The sequence below is a fragment of the Mugil cephalus genome, chromosome 4 (genome assembly GCF_022458985.1).
Source record: "Mugil cephalus isolate CIBA_MC_2020 chromosome 4, CIBA_Mcephalus_1.1, whole genome shotgun sequence".
NCBI classification, from domain to species: Eukaryota; Metazoa; Chordata; class Actinopteri; order Mugiliformes; family Mugilidae; genus Mugil; species Mugil cephalus.
The window spans coordinates 15,835,074-15,860,918 of record NC_061773.1 but is presented as its reverse complement, the minus strand read 5'-3'; the positions used below and the strand labels follow the sequence as shown (position 1 = coordinate 15,860,918).

The 25,845-nt window shown below is 42.6% G+C and overlaps 1 protein-coding gene across 2 annotated transcripts; it reads left to right on the top strand.

The window, feature by feature from the left end:
- The first annotated feature begins 17,416 nt into the window (after nt 1–17,416).
- Nucleotides 17,417–23,151, top strand: mych (myelocytomatosis oncogene homolog). 2 transcript variants are annotated; one of them, XM_047583291.1, is made up of 3 exons: nt 17,417–17,646; nt 19,091–19,645; nt 20,569–23,151. In XM_047583291.1, the coding sequence occupies exons 2-3, from the start codon at nt 19,102–19,104 to the stop codon at nt 21,174–21,176; spliced, it is 1,152 nt and encodes a 383-aa protein (XP_047439247.1). In that variant the 5' UTR covers nt 17,417–17,646; nt 19,091–19,101; the 3' UTR covers nt 21,177–23,151. The 2 variants fall into 2 exon arrangements, with proteins under 2 accessions (XP_047439247.1, XP_047439248.1); XM_047583292.1 differs by lacking the exon at nt 17,417–17,646 and having other exon boundaries at nt 17,692–19,645.
- The last annotated feature ends 2,694 nt before the right edge of the window (nt 23,152–25,845 follow it).

Here is a 25,845-nt window from a genome sequence, read left to right as displayed (position 1 = left end):
AGGAGAGGATATCACCCTTTTAGCTACACGTGGTGACAAACACTTACTTATTACTATTTCTACTGGTCACAAGTACATATTCACAGGTCAAACCTTCTGTTTCACAGATTCGCTCACTGGCTGAGTACGTGCACATTAACACCACCGTCTGACCTTGAAAGACCTACTTCACCGGACTGTGAATTGTTTTATATATTTAAAGTTACAGAATTTTCACAATACTAATCATGTCTAAAATCTACTAATCTAATATGCATACGAAAACTGAGGTACTCATGGTTAGTTGGAGGAAGACATGGGGGGGTTAAAGGAAAAGGCTGCTGATTGCTAAACTACTCTTCACACATCTCTGCTGACTTGAATGGTGTTTTGACAGAGCGTTCTCAAAGACAGAAATCTGCGGTCTGCATGCAACACATTCACAGTACTTGCGACACTCAAGGTCCAGAACGTCCCATACTATTATTAAGCAGAAAGAGGAAGTGAGAGCGGGCAGTTGAGGCGCTGGAGGCCTCTTCCTCTTCATCTTGTTCATCCTGTTGCAGACTCATGAATGAGCAGGTTCCTGGCAGACAAAATGGAGAAGTATTGGTTATAGGTGAGAATGCATGCGCAGGCTAATATCTTGTCATTCATGCTTTGCATTCATTCAAGAAATTACTGAGTTTATAGAAAGGCTGACTTATCTGGTTAATATATCACATTTAACCTTTAAGGTGCAAATCCGTTTCCAGTCCAGAGATCTGAAAATGTGCACACTCATAACGGACATGTCACATTAAAAAAAAAATGGACCTGAAACCAGACTGAGGATCTGCTCTTTGCAGTGAGAGTAAACCTCGGAGAACCGTCCAGTGTACAGTAAGCATTTATATCACTCACCGTTTGCTGATGAACTATGTGAATAATTCATGTAACATGCATCAGCATTCGTCTTGTCACACTCACAGTTGTGTTATCCAAATCCATCCATCCATTTCCACCACTAATTCAGCCATAGCGGCAGCAGGTTGAACAACATCCTTCTCCTTCAGGTGTTCCTCATGTACCTTCTTTTCCGCATGCAGTCTGCAATTACCCGCAGTATCTACCAGTTTAAAACACCATCGATCCTTTAGTTTGTTGCAGTCATGTTTTGTATACGGCCCCATGAGAATGGAGGCCATTGACCTCTCAACCTTTTAATCTAGTGTCAGACTGACATGAACAGACGTCTCAAGACTCAAGTAACGATTTCCTGAATGGAAAGATTAACATTAGTTTCCCGCCAAGACGGAGCAACAACTCAGAAAGTCAGCACAAAAACGTTGGTGCACGATTAGCTAAGGAAAATTGCCTCCAGATGAATGTGGGTAAAACCAAGGAGCTGGTGGTGGATGTCCACAGGCACACACCACACACACATTGTTATAACCTGGCTGTTGACCTGAACAAAAACTGAACTGAACAGATCACCCTAGGGCACTTTATAAGAAAGGCCAGAGCAGACTATACTTACTAAGGGCACTTAGGACATTCGAAGCACTACTGACTGAAGGCCTTTTATGACTCTGTGGCGTCAGCCATCCACTGTGGTGGTCTGCTGGAGCAGCAAAGAGACTGAACACTGGTGAAGAAGGCACTCTTGAGCCTGTGGAGGTACTGGGTGATCGGAGGATGGAAGCAAAGCTGTCCCTGATGCTATCCCTAATAGAAAACCCCCTTCATGTTGCTCTAACAGCACTGGGCAGCACCTTCAGCAGCCCAGTACTTCAAGGAGCGTTTCTGCAGGTCCTTCCATCCTGCTGCAGTGAGGCTGTACAACCTAGTTTACTCTACTACTACTACTTTAATTGGCCACTTTTGTATTTACTTAATGCTTACTTTTCCTCGTCTTGTTGCTGTAACACTGCAAATCTCCCCACTGTGAGATCAATTAAGGGATTTTCTTATCTTACATGAACAGAAACATGGTAGACGAAGGTAACCAAACATTGGCAAATGTCACAGTTTGAAAGCTGGATGTCCATCTCTCACAAAAGTGTTGAGCGCTGTCCACATCATCCATTGTTTTATAGCTGACAGTTGGTCACTTGAGGATGCTACATGCTACGGTTGCCTTGGTAACGCTCTTATGAAGGGGCTGGGGTGCTGGGACCCAAGTGCGAACAGGAGAACCCAGACAAATGTACAGCCAACAAAACAAACTCCTAAATCGAATAGTAGCAGAAAGTCAAACTCCAAAAGGGCCAGCAGAGTCAGTCAAACACAGCAGACAGGGAATGAGGAAAATCCAAATGTCAGAAAATAGTAGAATAGATCATAGACAGGAGGCAAGATGGGAAAAACCAAGTAGGGGAAAAAAGAGCTTGAACACTAGGCAACAAAGAAAATCTGGCAAAGACCAGGGGCATGAGAAAGGGTTCATATACACTGGGGGAAAAGACACAGGTGAAACACATTAAGGAGGAGACAGCAATCACAGAGGAGGGAAAAAACAGGAAGCGAAACAACAACACACTAAATTATCCCCAAAATATTGCTAGTGTATGGATTTAGCTAGCTCTTCTTGACGCCAGGAACCAATGACGGTGTTTCCTTGGGACAAACGGTTGGAGGAACTCTCATCATGTCTCAATCAACTGCCACAAATTTGAGATTAGTTACACCTGGTACCCTCCGATTTCAAATCATCTAAGACTCGTTCATTCCATGCACTGTTGCTGCCACTTCACTGGTAGTCTCTTCCTGTTTATACACCCCTGAACATAATACTTTTTAACAAATGGGGTTTTAATAATATGAACCATATCATGCCTCTCTTTTTTTAATTTGTTTTCATGCAAATACTCGAAGCTACTTAGGTGACATCCCATCCACTTGAAATAACTCAAAAATGTAAATAATTTGTATTGGCCATGGCTATATGCATACACTGCAGATAATAAGACGTTTGTTGTATGCATGTAATCCACCCACTTGAAGCAGTGGGCAGCCATACAAGGCGCCTGGGGCGAATAAAAAATACTGGATTATTATAAAAATTTGTTCCTCATATTCTTGCCCTCTACACTAAATTGAATGGATGTGGTGATGTCTTGCATTTTGATCGACTATGATTTGTCCAGTTTCCAGCTGCAAAAAGGGAACACGAGTCGCACATTGTTTAATCGTGTGAAATAGTGACCATGCCAAGCTGCTCGCTAGTATTAAAATCTAAAATGTAAATTTTATTTGAGCATACATCTGCCCCTTTCCACAAGATACTGAACTTACTGTTCATTTACATTTACTTACCACAAGATACTGAACTAAACCTCTCAGTACACGCAAAGTTTTTCGTGTCGTCTGTATGTCTTATACAGACGACGATGACAGACCGTGGTGTCCGGACATCCTGTTTTTAGCAAAAACTTGAATGGGCTGCTTCCTGAAAGTGTAAATGTGCCTGTCTAAGTGTATGGGGCTCTGTTCTGCCCTTTTTGCACGCAAGGTGAGAAAGCATTAAAGAACTAACTGCAAAAAGAGTTAGAAGAGTTGCGGTATAAGTACTGAAAATACTGTTGCCTCTACTGTAGGCAACAAAGTGAGTTGTGATATTTGAGACATGGCTGCAAAGTTACTTTTACTACCTTCAGCAGAAGCTTATCATCTTATTTCAGCTTCCTCTTTATCAGTTTTAACAGCACACAGCTCACCACACTGACATCTTGTCTGCTGTTACAGATTATCTGCTTTATGTTGGACTTTATCTTGAGGCAGTGAAACACCAACTTGATGATCTACTGGCGTAGGGCCGTGGTGCGCATGTAACACTGGTTCAGGCACTGTTTCCTGCACCACTGGCATCAGTTGGACCCTCGTCATGGCTTTGAAGCAGGGGAACGACTGTGTCTGAGCCTGTAGAGAGAGAGACAGACACTTCCCACCCGCTCACACTCTTCTCCAACACAAACAATCAATATATAATCTCAGGCATGACCGAACAGACTGAATCATCACAAACCGTACAGAGTTTATTCCCATCCACAGAGAGACTCGTGGCAAATACAAAATGAATACAACTGCCAGAGCGCAGATGTGACATCATGGCCACTCCACACTTTAATGACATATATATATTCAAAGACGTTCAAAGATAATCTAATCTGAACATTAGAATCCAGAAATATTTTCACAATAACATGATGATCCAGAATGAACAGGCTGCAGACCAACTGATCAGCATGATTCACTAGAGGCCAGCACTCTACGATGGTTTGTAGCTGTTCCTGAGCCTCCGAGCCTCCCAGCTAATAGTAGCTCTTCCTGTTTCCCCTTTTGAATGAAGAATACAGACTTCCTCTACCTGCTGGTTTGAAGAGTTGTCTCCTCTCAGGTGCAGAACGCATGAACATGTGGACTGTGTTGCTGTAGTCTTTGCGGTGTGTTCAAGTTCCACTTTTTGGACCAGACAGGAGCCGTGAGGCGACGTCACTCAGTCAGTCGGCCTTTGTTGCAGGTAATTCTTTGACATTAGTTTGGTTTGTCCCTTAAATCATGACTGCCTCCGCCTCTTTGAAGGCTCCTTTCTGGCAACAGTTTGGTCTGTGACACAAAAATACAGACATGTGTTGAGCAAAGCCGAGTAAATTACATGCATTACAAACAGCGGCCACTTAAGAGGCTTAAACGCAGGAAATAGGCAGGTTAATAAAATGGGATCTGGATACTGACTACAGGGGTGACTGGAAATCTATGGTCAGGATTCAATACAGACAGCCAGGACTGAAAACAAGACAAACATCTGTTTTCTAAGTAATTTACCATTAAATTTACTTCCAGCTAGTTAGTTTGAGGTAAATTTGTTTCTGATTGAATGGAGCTGCTGCTGATTGCTATCGACGCAGAGGGGGTGTGGGGAGACTGACAGTCGATTACCCGCTGCCTAGCAACATAAAGACGGCCAAAAATGCATCAGTGTGAAGCGAATCAGAGCTGCACGGAGGCTTTGTACTTGTGCATCCAGACTGACTGTCCCACGTCGCCACCACAACTGCCATCACGGTCACTAGGGTTACTATAGCTGAGAGAGCAGTCCATATTTACCTGCTCCTGCACACACAAACACACACACACACACACACTGAGTCCAGTTTGCACTAGAAATGTTTCAGTGGACATGTTGTTACTGGCAACTTCTTCAATAAAAGCGACAGAGCGTTATGGAAGCAAATGGGCTGCTGCAAATGTAGACTTTGCAAATAATCGATGACGAACATGAAGCATGTGAATATGGAAAAAAATATCTGATCTGCACGGAACTATCGGCCCTCAAAGTATCAAGTTTGATCAAGTTTTTTTTTCTTTTTTTTTTATGTAAGTTAAGATCAAGAGATGGCCTTAACCAACCCTTTACTTTGTCTCTTTGGCTGCAGCTGCACTGCAAGGGTCAGTCCTGTTAATATCATCTGAATGTGTTTATCACACAAAAATCGTAAATTGAGTCAGCTGGTGGATGAACGGAGAGAGCACCTTTAAACATCATTGACGCTTTATGTTTGAGAAGATGCAATTAGGGACACACCCTAATACTACTACTGATGTTATGTCCAAAACAAAATGTCCCTCGAGTCAATCCTGGACACAAGCAGTCAGTCGGTACATTTACATGCACGTGAAAAAAAATGAATTATTGCTTTAATCTGATTTAACTGGACAACTTAAGTACATGTAAACACGTTACTCTGACTAAAATCGGAGTTCTTCTTATCCGATTAAGACACCCAGATAATGCAATTGGAAAATAGCATCACTAATGAAAAGGTTAAATGGCAACAATACGCCTCTGGAAGCAAAATATTTGTTATCTTATATGAAAAAAAACGACATGATTTCATGTGGCTTGTCTTTTAGGTTTGTTGAAGTGTCCTTTCAAACTCAGCCAGATCCAAAATCATTAAAATAATGAATTAAATGGCATGGGAAGACATTATCCCTTAATTCAAGACATTTTATTCAAAACCCAACGAATATTATTCTAGGTAAGATCACTTTTTACTCCTTATATTTGTGTAACCGATACCAGAGCCATTGATTCACATTTTCTTTTACAGATGCTCTTTATATTTGCATCATATTTTGCTGGAAACCTGACTACTGTTCAGCTTCATTCATTTTTCTTATTGTGGACTGTTGTGGGAAGTGTGTGTGTGTTTGTTAATGTTGGGAGGGGGCAGTTTCTGATCAAAACCACTTTCTCTAACGTATCTTAGCTTAAAGAGAAGTCAGGAGTTTCACTCTGATACCAGTTCTCTGTGGATGTGTGTGTGCGTGTGTGTTGCCGGCTGAAAGGAAGTGGGATGCGTGTCGGAACCAAGTGATAGTGTGTGTCTGTGTGTGTGTGAGCAGATGCTTTGTGTTCCAGTGTACAATCAGTTTTCTTATCAATTGGATTTGTGTGCGAGTGTGTGAGGACAGCCGTGTGTCGTTGCCGATAGCATTCAGGAGTTAAACAGTGTGTCTCTGTTTTCCATTGATTGTGAGAAGGGATTCACTTATCTGTCCTGACGCAGCTGACCTACACACACTCACACACTCTCGCACACAAGTGCAACTGATTTCCTCTCTGTTGAAACACAACGGTAGCACACACAGACTATTACTATAACTGTTTCCTGTAGCAGGAAAAATCGACAAATTAGCCAGTATCTGATTATGTCATTCTTACTCCAACACTGTGACGAAAGTCCTTTTAAATAACCGATGCTGTTTAATTTTACACATTCATTTTCCGCCTTAAACTATTTATTCTCTTTTGGTGCATGTCTCCGTCATGGTCTTCAGTTTGTAGGGATTCACAGGTCACCCAGACGTCACTGAGGAGGCTCCTCTCCTAATTCAGAGCTGCCTTCAGGATCCCTCAGGTGCCTGTGTGAAGATGTTGATAGCGTTGCTTCCTGCTACCCCAACGACACCACAATGGCTCAAGATATTGTAGTGGGTTGGCCTCTATTCATCCACCCTCATCATGCATCATACCTTCCAGTCCTGCTCCTGGTTCTCCTAACTAACAGATAAATGTTTGTTTTATTTCTCAGATAAAGTCAGTTTAAAAGTCATCATGATTAATCTGATTAATGCATTTAACCCATCTACAGCGCAGCGTGACTCTGAACATCTCTGCTAATGCATTTTGCAGTTGACCTGGTAGTGACAGGCAGCAGAACCAATCGATAATGATGGAGGATGCTAAACAGAACGTTGACCCTCTCCATGGGAAATTTGAATACAAAAAAAAAAGTTGACCAACACAAGTGTCTCAACTCTCCTCTCTGTCACAAGTTAGTTTGTCTTAGTAGCTGCTGAAAGAGGAGGAACAGGGCCACTGTAATGTGGTTAAATGTTTGTTTAGAAAAGAGACAAAATGTTGTAAAGTTGTTTCAAGTTGTTTTGTTGAAACTATTGAAGTTGTTTAATAAACACATTAAGTGCATGTATATTCTATCTTGAGTGTGTCTGCTCATGCAAAATTAAACGCGATTAATATTGATTAAAATGAATGATATTTAATCGCGATTAATCCTAATTAATCCACAGCGACTTTGTGATTAAAATTTTTAATCATTTGACAGCACTAGTTTTGTAACTGAATGTGTAAAGTCTTTTTTTACTTTGCGGCCCAAGAACCAAGGTTGTGAAATAAATGATGTGCACAACAACACAATTCAGTAAGGGCAGGTAGCCTTACACATCTTCACAGGGTGTATTGTCATATAAAGGTCAGAGATGGGAGACCCTCTAGAGTCCAGATGGTGGGGATATTTAAGTAGCTGTCTGATGAAAACTACAGCAGAGAAGATCCGTAAATATTGTGAAGAGTGGAGTGTTTTTTGGGAGGAGATGGGCTGACAATAGTAGGTCTGAAAGGCGTGTTGGCAAAGGAGATTCATTAGGTAGTAAAATTCTCAATTTAATGAACAAGAGATTGCGAGAATAAATATGTTGGTGTTTAGGCTGTGAAGACGAGCAAAACCACTGAGTGGCGACTCAGATGAAGGTATAAGTCAAGGTAGTGGTGGTGGCGGTGGAGCAGATGGGCTGATGGAGACTTCTGTTGAGACGTAGTGGGAAGCTGGGATAAGTGGAGATGCTGAACTTAAAAGGCCGAGTGATATAATTGCCGCAAATTTCAAGAACAGGGATTTGGGATTGAATAGTTTGAAGAACGTCAGGACGAGACAGATCACAGGTCGAGAGTAGTTTCATTAAAATTGAGGGTGAAGTGAGTGTGACTGTGTGGGAAAGCAGCAGAGAAGGGAATTGGAGAAAAAGAACAAACTGACCAGTACAGTAGCGCTTTACGATAAGGGACTGATTGGTTCAAATATGTCAGACCGGATGGTCATTGGACATGTGTGACAAAATTGTGAATGAAGTGGTTTTGACAGCGTGGGAAAGCAGAAGTGAAGTAGAAGGCAATAAACCAGCAGGAAAAGCTCACACCAACTTACAGAGGAATGGAGATATTTCTATGCTATTATGCACAAAGCAGAATGTGACAGAGCAAATGTTAAATGCAGACATTTGTACTTCCTAATATGTTATTTTCTCTACAAATAATTGCACCACTCCCCTCCTCTCCGCCTAATCGGCCAACCTGCTGCTAACAGCTACAGCTTTGATGTAAACAGATGAGACAGAGATGGGGACTTGACGGTATTTAGTCGTTCTATACATACATGATGGTCTCTCTATAGTTTTGAAGCCTTTTATTTACATTTTGCATTCTCTAGACCCTAAAACTTGGCTTGTGCATGTGGCCTACACCATTGTGAGCATTTATACTTGTGCACAGCGCCTGCATCGTTCTGTAACTTGGCAAAAAAATTAGCCAGTGTGCTCAGGCCAGAAGTTGGTGTGATGAAGCTGATGTTTGTAAATGTTGAACAACTCTGACGCTGCAAACTTCAAGCATAAGAGCAGGAAGCAGAACCTTCAGCTATTAGGTGTCTTTGGTGCAGGTCCAGCTCCCAGTTTTGGATTCAGGAGGCAGACGCATTTTCGACTCGAGTTTCCTTTTTTTGATCACGCTCATAGTTAGGGCTTGTCTCTGGCCTGACATGTTTGTGATCTGCATCCAACAATGTTAGCATGTTCAGAATCACGGCTGTGCGCGGAATTGAAGACTAGTGCGTGTGACGAGAGCACTGCTTTCCACAGACACCCCACAGCTGTTAATATTTTATCGGGGTAATAACTTACTCTGCATTGCAGAAAAGCATACTGAGAACCGCAATGACCAACAGGTATCTCTGGAATGTCCCTCACATCTAAACCATCAAACCTCCTCCTGCCCTGTCAACCACCCTTCAGTCCAACAACAAGTAACAATGAGTAAAAAAGAACAATACAACAAAATGCTTTTGTGGCAGTATATATATTCCACAGCGTTCAGGTGTTAATAAATTCATTTACTCATAAACATTCCCATTATAACATCCAGTCTAAGAAACATCCCTTTAATTGAAACATGAGATGTATATTTCTTTTCATATTTTTATATTTTTCTTTATGTGGCCCTCAGAAAAAATATTATGTAAAGAAAATGCCTTCACAAGGTTGGTTTCAAACAAAGGTTTGTCCTCACATCATAGAACGTACACACACACACAGAGTCTGGGAGAAAGTGCAGCAGGAGGCACTTTTCCATGTTCCTGGCAAAGCTGTGGTTACTCCTTTTGATGACTACCACCAAGCATGTGGAGCCACACACACACACACACACACACACACACACACACACACACACACACACACACACCACATGAAGGCAGTTCCCAGAAGGAATGCTCCACGGCTGCCTGCCTCTCCTCCTCTGTCTTCCTCCAGCAGCTGACTGAGGTCAGTCAGACGCTCGCTTCCATTTAAATCCTTGAAGGAAAACTCCACCCAAAACCATTTAAACCCCTCTTAAAAACCCAGCTGCTGGTGGTCTGCCTCTGATATTTTGGCTCAGTTTCGTGTTTTTGTTGTATTGTTCTTCTTTCCTGGCCGTGATGCAAAGTCCAGACATTTCCAGTATAGCAGCAGTTTAGTAGACAATATTTCCCTGGCTTTAAACAATAGTAACTGTCGGGTTTTGTGCCTATTTATCAATACTGTGACTGCTGACCTTCTTTTAAAACTTACCTCACTGATTCAGGCTGGAACTAAATGACTCATTTCCACTGCCCAGCAGGAGCACACCTCTTCCTTGTAGACCTGTAAAATTTGCTCTATACTCATATATCGTCTCATCTCATCTTATATGTGGGATGACATTTGATCATATCTGCTAGACGTGAGTCAAACTTCCTCACCCACAAATGTGAAGTTGGTCTGGAGTCTCTCCATTGTGAACTGATTGTGCTCCAGTAAAGATCTGCTGGGCCAGTCAGATCGTTTGGGTTTGGCTTTATGTCGTGACAGCAACATAGTCATACACGTCATCTGAGCACCATCCCAATCCAATTGCGCGCATCTCTTCTCTGCATTTGCTGAAGCATGGCGAGTCACCAGACTCATATTCGGATTTATTCAGTCCTGGCCTTTTGTTTGGTCACATTTGGTTTGATGAATGCGTCACACAATATCCACCGAGTACATTTACCCCTGATTTAATGCCGACCAGACGCCACTCGTGTCTCATAAAAATAACTTCCTTCATAACTTTGGTTTGCGTTTTTATTTTTAAGGCACGATTCATGGAGCTGTGTTGTCCTGAGTGCTTACCGTCAACACCGTGATGCATGTAGCACTTTTTTTTTTCTTTGTTAAAAAAAAAAAAAGGCCACAACGCTGCGTGTGTGCGTGAAGTATTTTTCTCAGGACCAATTTATATACAGATTCCGTCGGTCAGTTTGTGCAGGTCTGTCATTACTCGGTTTGGTGAGATCCTGTGGTGACGCTGTGAGAGCTGTAATTTCAGAGGAATGAGGCAAAGACGAGTTAGAGCGTCTTTCTCTTTGTGACTTCGGTCGTGCGCAAAAACTGACAGCTTCTTTTCTCTCGACTTTTGGTAAAGAAGGTGTAAAAGTGTCTCTGCATGGACACGAGTACTCCAGTGTCATGGATGGGATTCAGTTTGGTCAGCTGATTATTGTAGGCTACTTGCACAGACGTTTGAAGGTCCTGAAACTATTAACCTGAAATAGATTTCTTGTCTTTGTGTTTCTGTTACATCACTTGGGTGAAGTCCTGTCTTCACAGGGCTCCAGAATCCAGAGCCAGACTGTAGAGCTCACTTATTCATAACGCCACCACTCAGTGTGTATTCTTCAACCCCGACCAAAAGTGATTTACTTAATCCATTTGTAAGAATTCACAAAGGTCCCTGGAAGGTTCCAGTGAAGCTCTATGTATCTTCACTAATGCGCTGTAAGACACATCAATGTGTAAAATTGGTTTGTTCAGCTCTTAAGTAACAAAAACAAGCAGCCCTTTTTCTACCTTTCCGCCACTTATGTCTCATGCAAGTAAGTGCATGGCCCACCAGGACATTACAACAGCGACAGATATCAAGAAAACCTGTCTGAAAAGTCCTTATACATGCCCGTTTTAATTACATGGCAGTGCATGTTCTGAATTATTTGGAGGCGCTTTCATGAGCTGCAGGGGTTTAAATTCTATCTTAATAAATGTCACAGCATGTTAAATTGTTTGCAAGCATGAAAAGGCAATGTGTGGTTTTCAGACGACTGTCTGGAACTTGGAAGTTAACAACAGCTTGTGTACAAGAGACTTCAAGAAATATCATTTCCTTCAGATGTTCCCATCAGCTCCCTGCTGTGCATCCGTGACATGGATGTTAACGTGTGGAAATAACTAAGTGGATTATCCTGCCATGAATCTGACTGATTTTAGGGTGCGGCGAAATTAGTTAGCAAAAGCACTGCAGTTCATATCTTAATTGAGGAAGAAACACAAGGCCACGTCTAAGCAGCTAGTTGGTTTATGATGTATTTTATGAATGTAAATGAAATTACAGATAATACTTAGAAACATCGAGACAATGCACTGGAGAGAATTGGCTTTTTGAGGTACGGATCATGTTTGAAATGTTGCACCGTTTGTTTTTGAATTTGTCCATGTAGCAACCGCCAAAAGGCTCAACTGTTTCTACAGAGCCATGAGCTTTCACACTGTGCTATCACACTAGAATGGGACTGGCTTGTTTTGAGTTGTCACATGACTGTCGGGAGCAAAGGAAGGTGTCAGGTGAAGTTGCCCAGAGTCTGCAGAGGTGAGATGTCAGCATGGATTCAACTGTATTAATAGAGGTCAGTAGGACTCGCATCAAGATGCTTTACAAAACCCGGCCTGAGACCTGGCAGAGCGAGCAACACTCAGTGCGTTTACACGCAGAGCTTAATCGAGCTATGCTCAAAATTCGGCTTTCTCACTACAGTCCTTGTCCCAGTTTACATGCAGCGCAAGAAAATCAAATAACTGTTCTCCTCTTCCACACTAGGTGGCGATACGTGTCTTTTCGGCGGGATAATACCACGTTAATACGACCCGATTTCCGGGTGACCTATTACGTGATATAATAAACTAGAGTCGTTCATGCGGCAGACCGGCATTTAAACAACAACCAGATGGATAATAGTAAATTTTTTAATCATGTACGTAATGTTTGCGCTACTTCTGATGCAGGTAAGATCCGCGCTATCCCTCAGACGGCTTTCTTGGACGCGTTTATTCCGGGGTCACACGCCAGCGCAGCGGTGGTGGAGCATGCGCACACGCATTATCCGATGAAAACTCTGATTCCAATCGCATTATCTGGGTGTCTCAATCGGATAATGAGAACTCCGATTTTAATCGGAGTAACGTGTTTACATGCACTTAAGTTCTCCCGTTATAGTCCGATTAAGGCAATAATTAGTTTTTTTCACGTGCATGTAAACGCACTGACTGTGATGGTGGCATGAAGAAAGTTAGGATCACCTGGGGATGTCCTCCTGTTGACAGTGAGGGCACTTTTGTATTAACCAAGAGGTCAAAGAAATGTTGCATTTGGCTGGTCGCCAAGAGAAAGCTTTTGAATCTCAGCATATGAAGAGACAGACTAATTGAATCCAGCCTCATAATACGATACCTGGAGAACCAGGAGCAGACCTCAGACCAGAGACTGAAAACCACTAGAGACGGTGTGCGTAGTTTGTTTGGCTACGAGCTTATTCACTAGCTGCTGCTGTCTAATTAAAGCACGCAACAGAGTACAGGATGAAGAGTCCTAATAAGGAGGAGATTGTAATAGAAGACACACACACACACACACACACACACACACACACACACACACACACACACACACACACACTCAGTGTGGTAATCCCATTCCCTGGCTGCCTCTCACCCCTGGGGCCTTGGCCTTGTGTGTGTGTCCTAATAGCTTTCTTATGTCATCCAGTTCAGTGGGCCAGTCAGTCGGTTTGTCGGTCAGTAAGTCAGTCACTCAGTTAATTAACTGTCATGTTTTAAAGTCTGGTCTAGATAGACAGAGATGAACAAACATTACAACGCATACATGCAACGCATACAAAACGAATACAACAAACATAACAAGCTCGAGCCAACACAGTGACACAATTCAAGATTATGGTCCCAACTCATGTGACGTGTCATATGTATGTCATAAGGAATGTGTGTTGTCCAACCCACTCCAGCTGATCTGACTCCAGCTGATGTCCTTGTGCAAGCGAAAGCCCGCAGCGTGAACCGTGTCTGTGTTTTACAACCTATTCATATTCAAAGCTTGTCCCAAGCAATGCCCTGCGAAAACAATAGCACCATACCATCCTGATTACATGACTGATTAAAAGAAACTAATGAATAATAAACGGTGACTGACTCCCACATCATGCATCTCTTGAAATGCTGCGGTCAGAGAGAATGACCGCAATTGTACTCGCCTCTTCTTCTTAAATCACTTTCATCTGAACATTTGTTCTCAGACTGGTGAAATGACTGTAAACTTTATAGGAAACCAGGTGGCTGATGTGCATTTTGCCAAATTACTGTCTGCAAGTGAGTCACACCAGTTGTTTATCTTAATCACATTAAGAAAAATGTCAGCTTTTAGTCACTTAAACCAGACGACAGAGTTTGAGGTTACCACAGAGGAGTCCAGGGATCTCTAGGGAGTTTACCAACAAACTGAAAGTGCAAATTTTTACAGAGCTTTTTTTTTTTTTTTTAAAACAGAGCGGCTGCATTCTCTCGCAGAGCTGCTCCAGATACAGGGGCACGGACGACATTTGGTTTTGAGCCAGGCTGCGCAGCTCAAATGCAAACTCAATTTAATCTAAGCCCTTGTTACTCTACAACACAAGTCCAATGGGATTCTATCTTTTGTGGGAAAAGGAAGTGCTATATATTTTTAGTCCTTTTTAGCCATCCCCTGAGTTACACCCACTCTCTAATTCTCCAAGGAAACACAGCAAAAGATGAACATACTGGTCATTTAGTGACTGATATGATCACCAAGCAGTAGTTTAATGGCACCATTTAATGCTTTGGAAGTTGGCAAAATATCTAGATTAACTCTTACTGGTGTGTTTCTAGTTACATCCTTTTTCTAACCCTCCATTTACTGACTTTGAGATCTGACATCAAACATGGCGATTTTAGCCCACGTACCAGTTTTTAAGATATATAATTTTGCATGAGCGCTCTTTCCCAGATATCATCACAGATCATCACAGATTTGGTTTCACTCTGCTTTAGTTAAACGATCAACGAATCTGTAAAATTCTGGATTATGTTCGGTTATGATGCTTATAAATGACTGTTTTCGTTCTTACTCTGTACTCAGTACTCTGCAACATTGCAACACAAAATAAAAAAAACCTGTATATATGAGGCAAGAATTGGCACTTAAACTAACCGTCGGCATTTGATGCACACTGTGTGCTGCAGAGTTTTGCTGTATAATGCTGCCTTAAAACAGGCCTTTCTGTCTTTCTTCTTTCATCAGAGAAAGTTCCTCTGACTCATCAAAATGACAAGGAGATGGAGTTGATTCTGAAAAGTTCAACCAAACTTGTCTCATTCTGAGAAGTTTGCAAATAAAACTGAAATTTCTCTAAAAAACAAAACAAAAAAACAGCACAACTTGTGGCATATCCATTAAATTTGAACCTATTAACAAAGAACCTCCCTTGACTCGGCTAATTGGAAAAGAACAACTGATTTCTGTGAAAGTAGTTTAGAATAGGTTCTGGTGCAGATCTGTTAATCAGTTTGGAAATCCCAGAATTAAGCAGTTAGTCACAAATTAATGAAGTGAGTCAGTGAGCCTGTGAGAAGGAGGTTTAGTGCTGAGAGTTGAAACCAGGCCAGTCAGTCGGTCAGTCTGTCAGTTGGCCTGTAGGTGGCACATTAACCCACTTATTTTCATCAGCTCCCTCCTCTTTGTGTGTCTGCTAGTGCTGCTGCTGTTGTAACAAAATGTTCTCTTCTGAAACTGTGGTCCGCCCTGCCTATATCAGCTGCTTGTAGACACAAACCCAGCACCCTTTTTCAAACCCAGCTTTTTCTTATGTTGTCGTTTGTTGTCTCCGCAGCATCTCTCTTGTATCTTCATTCTCGGCAAAAGTGCCTTGAATGTGTCAGACGACTAACAATGCTGTGATAAAAATACAGCAGGCATGCAGAAGAGACATGCATGAATGACAACAAAGAACCAGATGTGTATTTACATCTATGAACGCAGCCAGAGGTGTGAGTGAGCTTAATTGGCAGCAAGCCTAGACCAGACCCCATTCATATTTTGACCGTTTTAGTGATAAATCCGATTATTAGAGTGTTATTTATTATAGGGTGCAGAGTATTATAATAATAATCATAAATGCCTTGCAAATATACAGTTTGTCTTTTTTTTTTTTTTAGATGTGCATTAGGTGAAAACATGTGAATTATATGCGACATTTATTCAAAGGGCTGGATAAAATGCGCGTATGGGCTTTCTGAAGAAGGGTAATCTCGTGTTACGAGATTCCTTGGAGCTTGCTGAGAACTCACGTGAACGGAGGCAGGCTCGCGCCCTGATTGGCCGAGGCGTCCGCACGTGTACCGGCGAATCCTGGTCCGTTATGTAACGTGAACGGGAGAAGCGAGATCGGTCGGAGAATTAGGAGGAGGAGGGCTGCGGTACACCCGAGGAGTGAGGCTGTTTGGAGTTCATTCATCCCGATGAAGAGTCCTTTCACCCACTTAATAACAAATACAGTCCTATGCATGTGTGCTGCTTTAACATGATGTGAAGTTGACGTATTTTTTTTAAATGTTATAATTTGCTTATTTTATTGCGCGGATAGTGCAATTTGCAAATAGAATGCGTGGAAATAATGCAGGATTTGCACATGAACACCCATAAACAAAGTATAAATAAACCCCAAAAACAACGCAAGCATTCTCGTACATGTAATAGCGACAAAGTGAATTGTGCAGGATCCAAATCATCCTTATTAAGAAAAGTGTTGCTCAGTATTTAAATAGAGATACTTAAAACAGGTAAGGCATATAATAATAATGTTGAAAAATACTAACTTACAAGATAAAGGTTTGTATATGAGTGTGAGAAATATATATATATATATATATATATATATATATATATATATATATATGCATACATAAAACATTAACGAACTGAGTCTGAAAGTGTGCTTTGAGACTGTGGATGTGATAGTTTGAGGTTGTAGTAATAGTAGTTGGAGGACGAGGAGGAGGAGTTGTGGATAGATGGATGTATGGTGAAACACCCGTGCAAGAGCTGGAGTTGTAGGACAACGTGGCTCTAGAAGCATCCCTCTGTGTGTCGGCTCTCATATTACAAGTTAAAGGTAGAGAGAAGGAGGAAGCATGCTACACACTGCATGTGAAATTCAAACCTGTCTCACGGTGCTTGCTACATTCCTCAGTAATGGTTATAAAATTGATCTGCAGTGCATTATACGTTCACCAACAAGCATTAAATGAATGATTTTTATCCTTTTCTATAAATAATATTCCACAAAAGTTACATTTTAAGGAGTTTTATATAGTGTTCTGTCGCTCAGATGAGAGTGAGACGGGCAGACAGACAGGCAGCAAGACACCCGGCTTCTTCGCACAATCCACGTGTGTTTCTGTCCTAACTTTTACCCGCCACCATTTTCCAGGAATCCCATCCTGCATGCGTATCACTCCGCAAGCTAGTCCGTCACTGCAACTCGACGTTAACCATCATCGCCTTTCCATTCGATTTTCCGCTCGGACTGAAACGGTTCTGCGGTCGACTGCCGTTTTACTGGCGGTGGGTTCGGTTCTGGTCAACGTCCCGTTCTGGTTATGTACGTTTTGGCGCGGTTTTTCGTGGCGGAAGGTTAAAAATCCGCCTTGCGAAATATAACCCGCGACCACCGCCGGCCACACCCACTCTGTCTGATCGTAGCGGAGGAGGAGGAGGAGACGAAGAAGAAGAAGAAGAAAGCAGGGGATTCACACAATGCTTCCTTTTTCCAACTTTAATTTTACACGCAGAAAGTTTTACCCAAGCAGACAGTTCTAGTTCTGACACGTATTGGACTTAATTGGATATTTTGGACTCTTGATTTTTTTTTCCGTTTTCAATTTCTCCCCTAAAAAGGACAGTTGAAGGTAAGACAGCTGCATACGTGGTTACCCAGTGTCATAAATTATACGTGGACGCTTATTATAGCACTATTTTTATTTTGTTTTGTCGTTTTGCCCATTTCATTGTTGCATGTTTGCGTTTTTGTGCAGTTGTAAAGTGGTGCATTTAAGGAACATGCCGGTTTCACGTGGAGACTCGAGTGTTGCTCAACCCATGCGGGGTTTTAAATGACCCCCCAAGAGCCGCTTCATCTTTTGTATATTTAAAGACTTTGAGTTTTGTGTCGACTCCGCATGCAGACCAAGTGTTACATGCATCACTGTTAGAAATGTAATTAGACTCCTGATAATCATGTTTTAATATAATCTGAGTCTGGTGCATGCAGTCAATGCGACCTTACAGCAGACGGCGATGCGTTCAAACGCCCATTTGGAAATCTGCGTTTTTACTTTTATTAACGTCTTATTGGGGTATTTTTCAGTCAAAGATGTGCATTCATGCCCAGTTAGACAGTGGTTTGGTGTTATGTTGAGGGGGTGAAATGTCATCAATTAATTAGTTATTTTTCCTGCGTTGTCACGGCGCAGACTGGTCTGTGTTTAAGTTGTGGCTCAGGTTTCCCAGGCTGTGGCGTTAGAGAAAGGCAGCCTTTAAAACTCTCACTCTGTCTGCAACACACACACACACACACACTGCTGCTTTGTTCTCCACACACAGCCTGCTATACATGCACATACCATAACAGCCCACCGTGTAGGTCTGCTTCAGTCCAGTCCAGCTTCTCTCATTCTTTGATTTAGTATTGGAAATTGTTTGCGAATGATTTGTAATATTCCCTCTGGCTGTTTTCATGCAACCATCCAGCAGATGGTGAGCAGATAGGAAAATTATCCTGAAAGGAGTTGTGAAAGTGTTTGGATTTTCTGTAGTGAAGCTGAAGTGTTTATGTAACAGCAGCAGATTTTAAGTGTTGATTAACAAAACAAAAAAACAAAAACAAAAAAACACACAAAAGACACCCGTCTTCCTTTACGAGCCATTGTTTTCCATATCAGCAGGCAGCCAGCCTGTTAGTGGACTTTTCTTTCTGAAACTTCTGAGAAAAAATGCAAATAGTGGGAAAGAGGTTTTGAGTTTCTGCTCCTGTCTGCCCCAGCTGTTCATATGATGTCATGGGGAGGGGGTGTTAATCTTCGGGGTGATTTAGGGCCTCCCCAGGAGCCGTGGGGCGGGGCCACAGTGATGTAAACATAGATAAAAGGTGGCACACTGCAGATCGGAGTCTCAGTGTGGAGGAACTGGTTTAAACTTTCACTACAACACGTGTTGCTGCTGTTGGGATTTGCCCCGCTAACCGGCGCTGCTTTGAACACACTACTGGATCAGTTTCTCTGGATTTCAGCCTCATAGGCTCCACTACCTCTCTCTCATACATATTTTTCTGCCTTATTTTTTTTTTGTTATCAGATTCTGCAAACATGTTGCAAAGCTTCGCTCAGTCGCAGGACTGGTTTTACTCGGAGCCGCTGCTCTTTGACGAAGAGTTCTGCCAAAGTTTGATGAAGGACCTCCAGTCGCTGCCGACACCCCCACAGTCCCCCCCCATGAAGGCCGACTTGGGTTGCAGTAAGCCCCTGTCCAAGGAGGACCAGCTGAGCTACGTGTCGGACATTCTCCTGGAGGACCACGACATGCAGCTCAACTGGAACTGCGACTTCTTCCACACGGACGCTGCAGAGAAGGACGAGGAGCCCCCCCAGCCCTGCTCCCCTCTGGAGGAGGCTGCTGAGGACTGCCTGTGGCAGTGCCTGGCAGCAGACAAGAGTCTGGAGGAGAAGCTGGTCTCCTCGATGCTCGGCTCCAGCCCGCTGCTGTCTGACATCGACACCAGCATCTTTGAGGAGATCGCCGGCTCCACGCTCGACTGCCAGAACCTGATGGACAGTCAGGAGACAAGCGAGGCAACGTCAGACTACGGCTCAACTGCTTGCGAACTGTCCACCTGTTCATCCAGCGACTCTGGTGAGTGGAGCAGTTATTCTTGTTTAACATTCATAAATCATGTTTTAGTCAGAATGCGTTCTTGCGCATCTTAACCGAGTGATCCCTTCAGGGTCTTTTAATTTTTTTTTTTTTTTAATGTAGTGTTAGTGCCGGTAATCAGGTCAAACTTTAAATCTTGCTGATGCTTTGTTGTTATCCTGCCTTATCACTATAAACACTCCTCGCCCCGAACAACTCCACCGGCATTTTCATTGATAACTCACTGTTAATGTTTAGTGGCACTGAGCCCAAACTGTTCTTTGAGCTCGGCTTATCTGAACGGCAGCCGCCCACCTGTAATCTCTGTAAGCCTTTATGACTGAGGGATATTGGCGAAGGGTTGGCGGGGTTTTAGCTGTTGACTGACATCAGTAGATGAGAGGTTTTAAGTAGAGATAATTGACCGTGTGTGTGTGTGTGTGTGTGTGTGACTCATGTTTAGCGGTAACCGTTGCGGCTCAATCCATTAACTTAAATGAGTCATTGCACCGGCTTGCAGCATTCCTGACTATAAACCAAGAGGGGGAAGGAGAGGCTGACATTTACAGGGCTGCTCTCTGATTAAAATGTCGTTTTTTTCTACAGTCTAAAAAAAAAAAGAAAGAAATTTACCTCTCGCTGTAATCTTAAGTCTAGAGTTAATTCAGAGTCTACAAACAGTTGTAAACTTCTGCACATCTGACTGTTTACATTAGAGGGAAGGATTCCCACTCATGCCTGAAGCCCACATGATGAGCTGTGTACAGTGACTACACGCTATTGTTTGTGGTGTCTATGATGCTTTGACATATCGTCAGGTCACAGAGCACAACCAGATGAAATTAGGTCCAGGGTCAGGGAAAAAAAAGGTTGAGCCAGAAAAAACTCATCTAACCCTTCTCTTCTTTCTTCTTCTTTGACAGAGGAGGAAATTGATGTCGTGACGGTGGTGCGCTGTTCCACCAGCTCCTCCCCCCTGCCCTCATTGGCCGACCTGTCTGTCCGTCAGCAGAAGCAGGAAGAGGAGCAGCGAGCTCTCCAGCGCCACCACTTTGAGATCCACCTGCAGCACAACTACGCTGCACCCCGCCCGGCGTCGCCACCACCCACAACCACATCCAACAAGCGTTCAAGAGGGAGCGACGGCTCGTCGCGCTTTCACAGTTCCTCTCGCAGTTCCTCATCCTCCTCCTCGTCCTCCTCGTCACGGTACCACCACCACCACCACCACCACCACTCCCACTCCTCCCGGAACTCAACAGAGACCGAGGATGAGGAGGAGCGGCGGCGGACTCACAACGTGATGGAGCGGCAGCGGCGCAACGAGCTGAAAAACTGCTTCATGCGCCTCCGCGACAACGTGCCCGAGCTGTCCCACAACGACAAGGCGTCCAAGGTGGTGATCCTGAAGAAGGCCAGAGACTGCATTTACGGCCTGGAGAATGAGGGTCACAGACTGCAAGCCAAGCGAGACAAACTCAAAGCCAAACAGGAAGAGCTGAAAGCCAAGCTAGAGCGGCTCCGCAGCTAATGGACCAGAGGCGGACATGGGGCGCATACTTAGGTGTTTAGAGACATTGTGGAAGGGTTGAGGGTGGACAAGGGAAAAGACTTTGTACAAAGACTGGGGCCTGGCTAGAGACAAAGGATGGCGCATCATGCTGTAAAGCGCACACAAAGTTTGACATTTCAAAGACTTTATTGTGACAGTAGGTCTGGACTGTGTACACTCACACACGCTGTTTCCACGGACAAAGAACACAGCACACTCATTGCCTCAGATCATTCTCATGCCATGACTGCTGACTGTTGTAGAGCGTAGGATATTTTTAAAAGTTGAAAGAAAGACTGAGTTAGCTTTTTTTTTTTTTCTCTCTTCCTGAATGCACACTGAAAAAACCATATCCTTTGTTATTGTTTATTTCTATATTTCAATACATCTGTAAGTCTTTTCTTTGGGGATGCTAAATGGCACCAGTGATGATGTCACAGAGTCCCCGTTGGACCAAATAACTGGAAGCCACAGCAGCTAGGTGTTCAGTAGCTGAATGAAACTTGAATATTGTGATTTCAGGACGTCTTATAGCCATATAAACCAGTGATCCCTCCACTCTGTGTTTGATGGTGGCTTCCAGTTATTTGGACGACCGGGCCTTTAAAGTCTGACACTATTCTCAGCGGTTGATGGGGACGAAGCTTCTTCAGTGTGCGTTCAGCTCTGTCTGGCCTCGCGTGGTCCCTCGGGCCCAACGCCACCCTGTTACCAGGTGACGTGACGGCGACAATACTGTAGTGACCAGGTTTGATACTGTACACACAACAATGCTCGGCCTCAGCTCAGTTCACCAACAGTTCACTCGCCGCGTATGAGTGGGAGTGTGTGTTTTCTTGAGTCGTCATTACGCTCCAAGGTAGCCATATTAAACAGCATTCAGGATTTGAGAACTTGATTGGGAACTGAGCTGTGGGCCCGGCTGCTGTAGCAAATCTGCCAAAGTTGGGACAGAATAAGACCTCTTCAGCATATGATTCTTGTATGTCAGCCACAGACTAAAGGATCTGGTTGGATGTAGCAACAGCAGCTCTGAGTTACCGGTGGAGCCGCTCTGCTACATCTCTGTTAAGAAAATGAATTAATCATTGCAATTAATTGGTCAGGGGCCCTTATTTATCTATTCGTCTGTGATGACAATAGCAGGGGCCACTGACTTTGACCAACATTCCCTTGTTTTGAAAGATGGACAGCTTTCAGTGACATCGTTCATCATTATGGCCAGTTAAAATAGTCAAAATGGTTTCTGAAAAGAGCAGTAACACCAAGTTGTATATTAAGAGTGTAGAAATAAGGGTAAAGGCTGTACATGTTCACCAGGAGCCCGGATTCATTAAATATCAGGCGTCTGGAGAACTTGTACTTGTAAGTGTTCATTCATTAATATGCCGTTTTTAATGAAATGTGCAAATGGAAAACATTGGCGCCTGTGTTTAAATGTCTTAAAATGAATCCTGTTTTATATTCAGTTCTTCCTCCTCGAGTCAGAAAGGACTTGAGCCGATCCTGGTTTTCAGGAATGACAATAGAGGTTTTTGTATAGAATAACAAACCTGTTTTGCCTTGAAATGCATTTTGTTCAGGACTCTGACGTCTGTGTTGCTATGCTAGGCAAAAAATGTCTTCTTCCAAATATGGCTAGTTTTCAGGGAACTCTTTGTTTCATTTTCATCAAGATTCACAGTCGCAAAAAAACTGCCTTCTAAAGATTCAGTGAGGTTCTAAGAAGACAGCAGGGACGATTTTTTTTTTTTTTTTTTTTTAAATGTTTGTTTTTTAACTTCCTACCTCCAGTTGGCTGCAGTCGGGCCGATAATCTTTCTTTTCTGTGTTCAACATTGTACAGATTTCTTTTGAATATAATTTTGTTATTGTATAAATTATTCTCATTCTTTGTTCATTTTGTTAAATTTAAACAAAGCACTTTTTTATGTAATTAAAAGTGAAAATTAGAGCTCGGAAATCTGTGTGGTTTTTATTACACATGTTTAAAGTACTTGAGATCTGCTTAATGAAGGACGATGCCAGTGTCACTATAGTACTGTGCATCTGTGGAATCAAACACTCCACATTATATAATGCGACTATAAGACCATCAAAGTGGTAAACTTGAGAGTACTAACCTTAAACACCATGTGAAACAATTATCATAAGATGCAGCTCTTTCTTTAGAGATGTCAAAATCTGTGAATACTCTAGATGACACCTATTAGATCCTATGTCTATTGGATACTTGTAAAATGCACAGGGCTCCAATTTCAAATCATTACTGTAACTCATTATGTATCAGTAGGATTAAGGATTGACACCGAATAGCTCCACATCTTTTCGCTTTTAAATTTGTAGTCATCAGTTCCAGCAACACTGACTGAAGTGATATTGACAATTTAAAAAAAAAACAAAAAAAAGTGACACAACTAAATAGCAGTATAATGTTACATGAATAAATAAGAGAAGTAATGAGTAAAACAAATATTGTTCAAAAGATTGCTATTTTGAAAAAGCTTAGTATCAAGACATTTAAGAGTAGGCCGACCCTATAACCTCTGGCAGGACATTCCTGAATCGGGGGAAGCTAACGCCAAAGACCACCCTCTTCAACCTCTACTAGTTTTTAGCCTGAAGCTAGGATTAACTAAGAGGTCTCCTTGGGAGGACCCTTGTGGATTAGAACATGAAGATCTGATCAAGCGTCAACTCGGCATCAAATAAAAGTTCGTACAAGTTTTTAATAAGCTACAGCAAACGAGCAGGTGTCTGATGAAAGCACAGACAACGGCTTCCAAGTTCTTTGCAGTTAAAAATGATCTGCTTTTTAAAAAATGAGAAGTGGAACTGAAGAACAGACTGGTTGATAAAACTGACTTCGCTAATCAGATTCATGCGCTGGGGCTTTAAAGCAGGGGTTTAAGAACCTAAAGGCCTGGCAATGTGCACGTTGAACCCATGATTTTAAAAAAAAATGGCTGAAGAAATGTTTTCAGAAAGCCCACAAATTGATGCCAACTTGAACCTAACCAAACTGAACCAAATTTTTGGGGTGTAAAGTTGATCCAGAGTCGCTCAGGGGCCAATCAAATCGTTTATGTGGTGACGGACAAAAGAGTAACAGCAACATAGTTACACACTGCAACAGAACTGAAATAAGTACAGGTTAATATAGACTGTTGGGCACGCCAGTGTTGGACAAACTGTTGGGATTCACTCACTTGCCACAAAGTGAAACCCCACCCAATCATACACCCAGTGACTTAGACATCCAGTCAACAGTTCTCCCCAAGACCCGTAAACACTCAAATCTGTAAAACCATGACAAAGCCACAACAGAAGTTGTTTCATCCACCATGCTGGACATGAAAGCATCTGACATTTGTGTTTGCCCATAGTTTGTCGTGTGATTTACTATCTTGCAAAACTTGCCTACACGAATACAGTTGTCGCAAAAGGTGAGCTAGGTGGGCAGGCTGCAGGACGGACTGCATTTCTGCTGGGGCCTCTGCTCCATGTAATGAACGAGAAGCACTGCATTTTCAGTGCTGATGTCTATCTATCTATATGCATTGCATCTCAAAGAATTTACCAACAAAGCAGTACGTGCTCAGGGGCGTTCCTTTATGTAACCTCTTCATCGTCTCCCACATTACGCCTATCATGTTAGAAGAAATGTCTCAAGGAGGTTGGTCGCCTTGTATAACGTTAAGCAGGCACACCCAACTAATCAGTGAGGATAAGTGAAAATACCTGCTTGGGTGTGAGGGGCCTTTCTCCTGCTCGTTCTGGCAGCAAAAAAAAAAAAAAAAATCTCTTCTTCGTTTCACAGTGCTACAAATAGCACACTTAGTGTTGACAGCATGAGTTATGGAAGTGAGCATGGCAAGTGAGTTAACGGCATCGCTTGGCAATTTTCAAATTTCACAACTTCCCAACGCTATTATTAACCTATGTCCGTCAGTACTAATCATCATTATTATTATGTCACATTCAGACTTTACTCATGTAAACAGCACTAAGGAAAGTGGGGGATGCTGCTATTCGTCTGATGTTAGTGCATCCAGAATATTCATCTTCTGCACACACGTCTGGCACGGTCAATTCCCGGTACAGTAAGCGCAGTTTGCATGCCTGAAAGAAAAGCCAACATTTCTGTTAAGTAGGAAAAACACATCTACTATTATGCGTTATGAAATACTTGCATATATGCACGAATATCGCAACTCAAAGCCCTTTCACTACAATGTGGTGAAAAGAGTGATAGAAGGAGGCTTCTGTTTGCATGGTCAAACAAGTCTGCCTCCGTGGAGGACTTCAGGGAAATGCTGCTGTTTGACCGCAGTTTTAGTGAAATATTATACTATTATTACATTTCATTATAAAAGATTTAGTAGGATTATTTTATTCAGAATAAAGACAAAAAACAGAATATTTTGCACACACAAAAACATTGCTTGCATTTACATCCATTCACTACGCTCTTTACTATATTTATATCAGAAAATAATATACAGGATATACATAACCTACTGCCTAATGAGGTGAATGGCTCGAGATTTTGTACGATCACGATTACGATCGAGACCGAATTAATAGGGGGCTAATTTTGCTCCGACCGCGAGACAGCTCAGCCACAAGACATGTGCAGCGTTCTCGT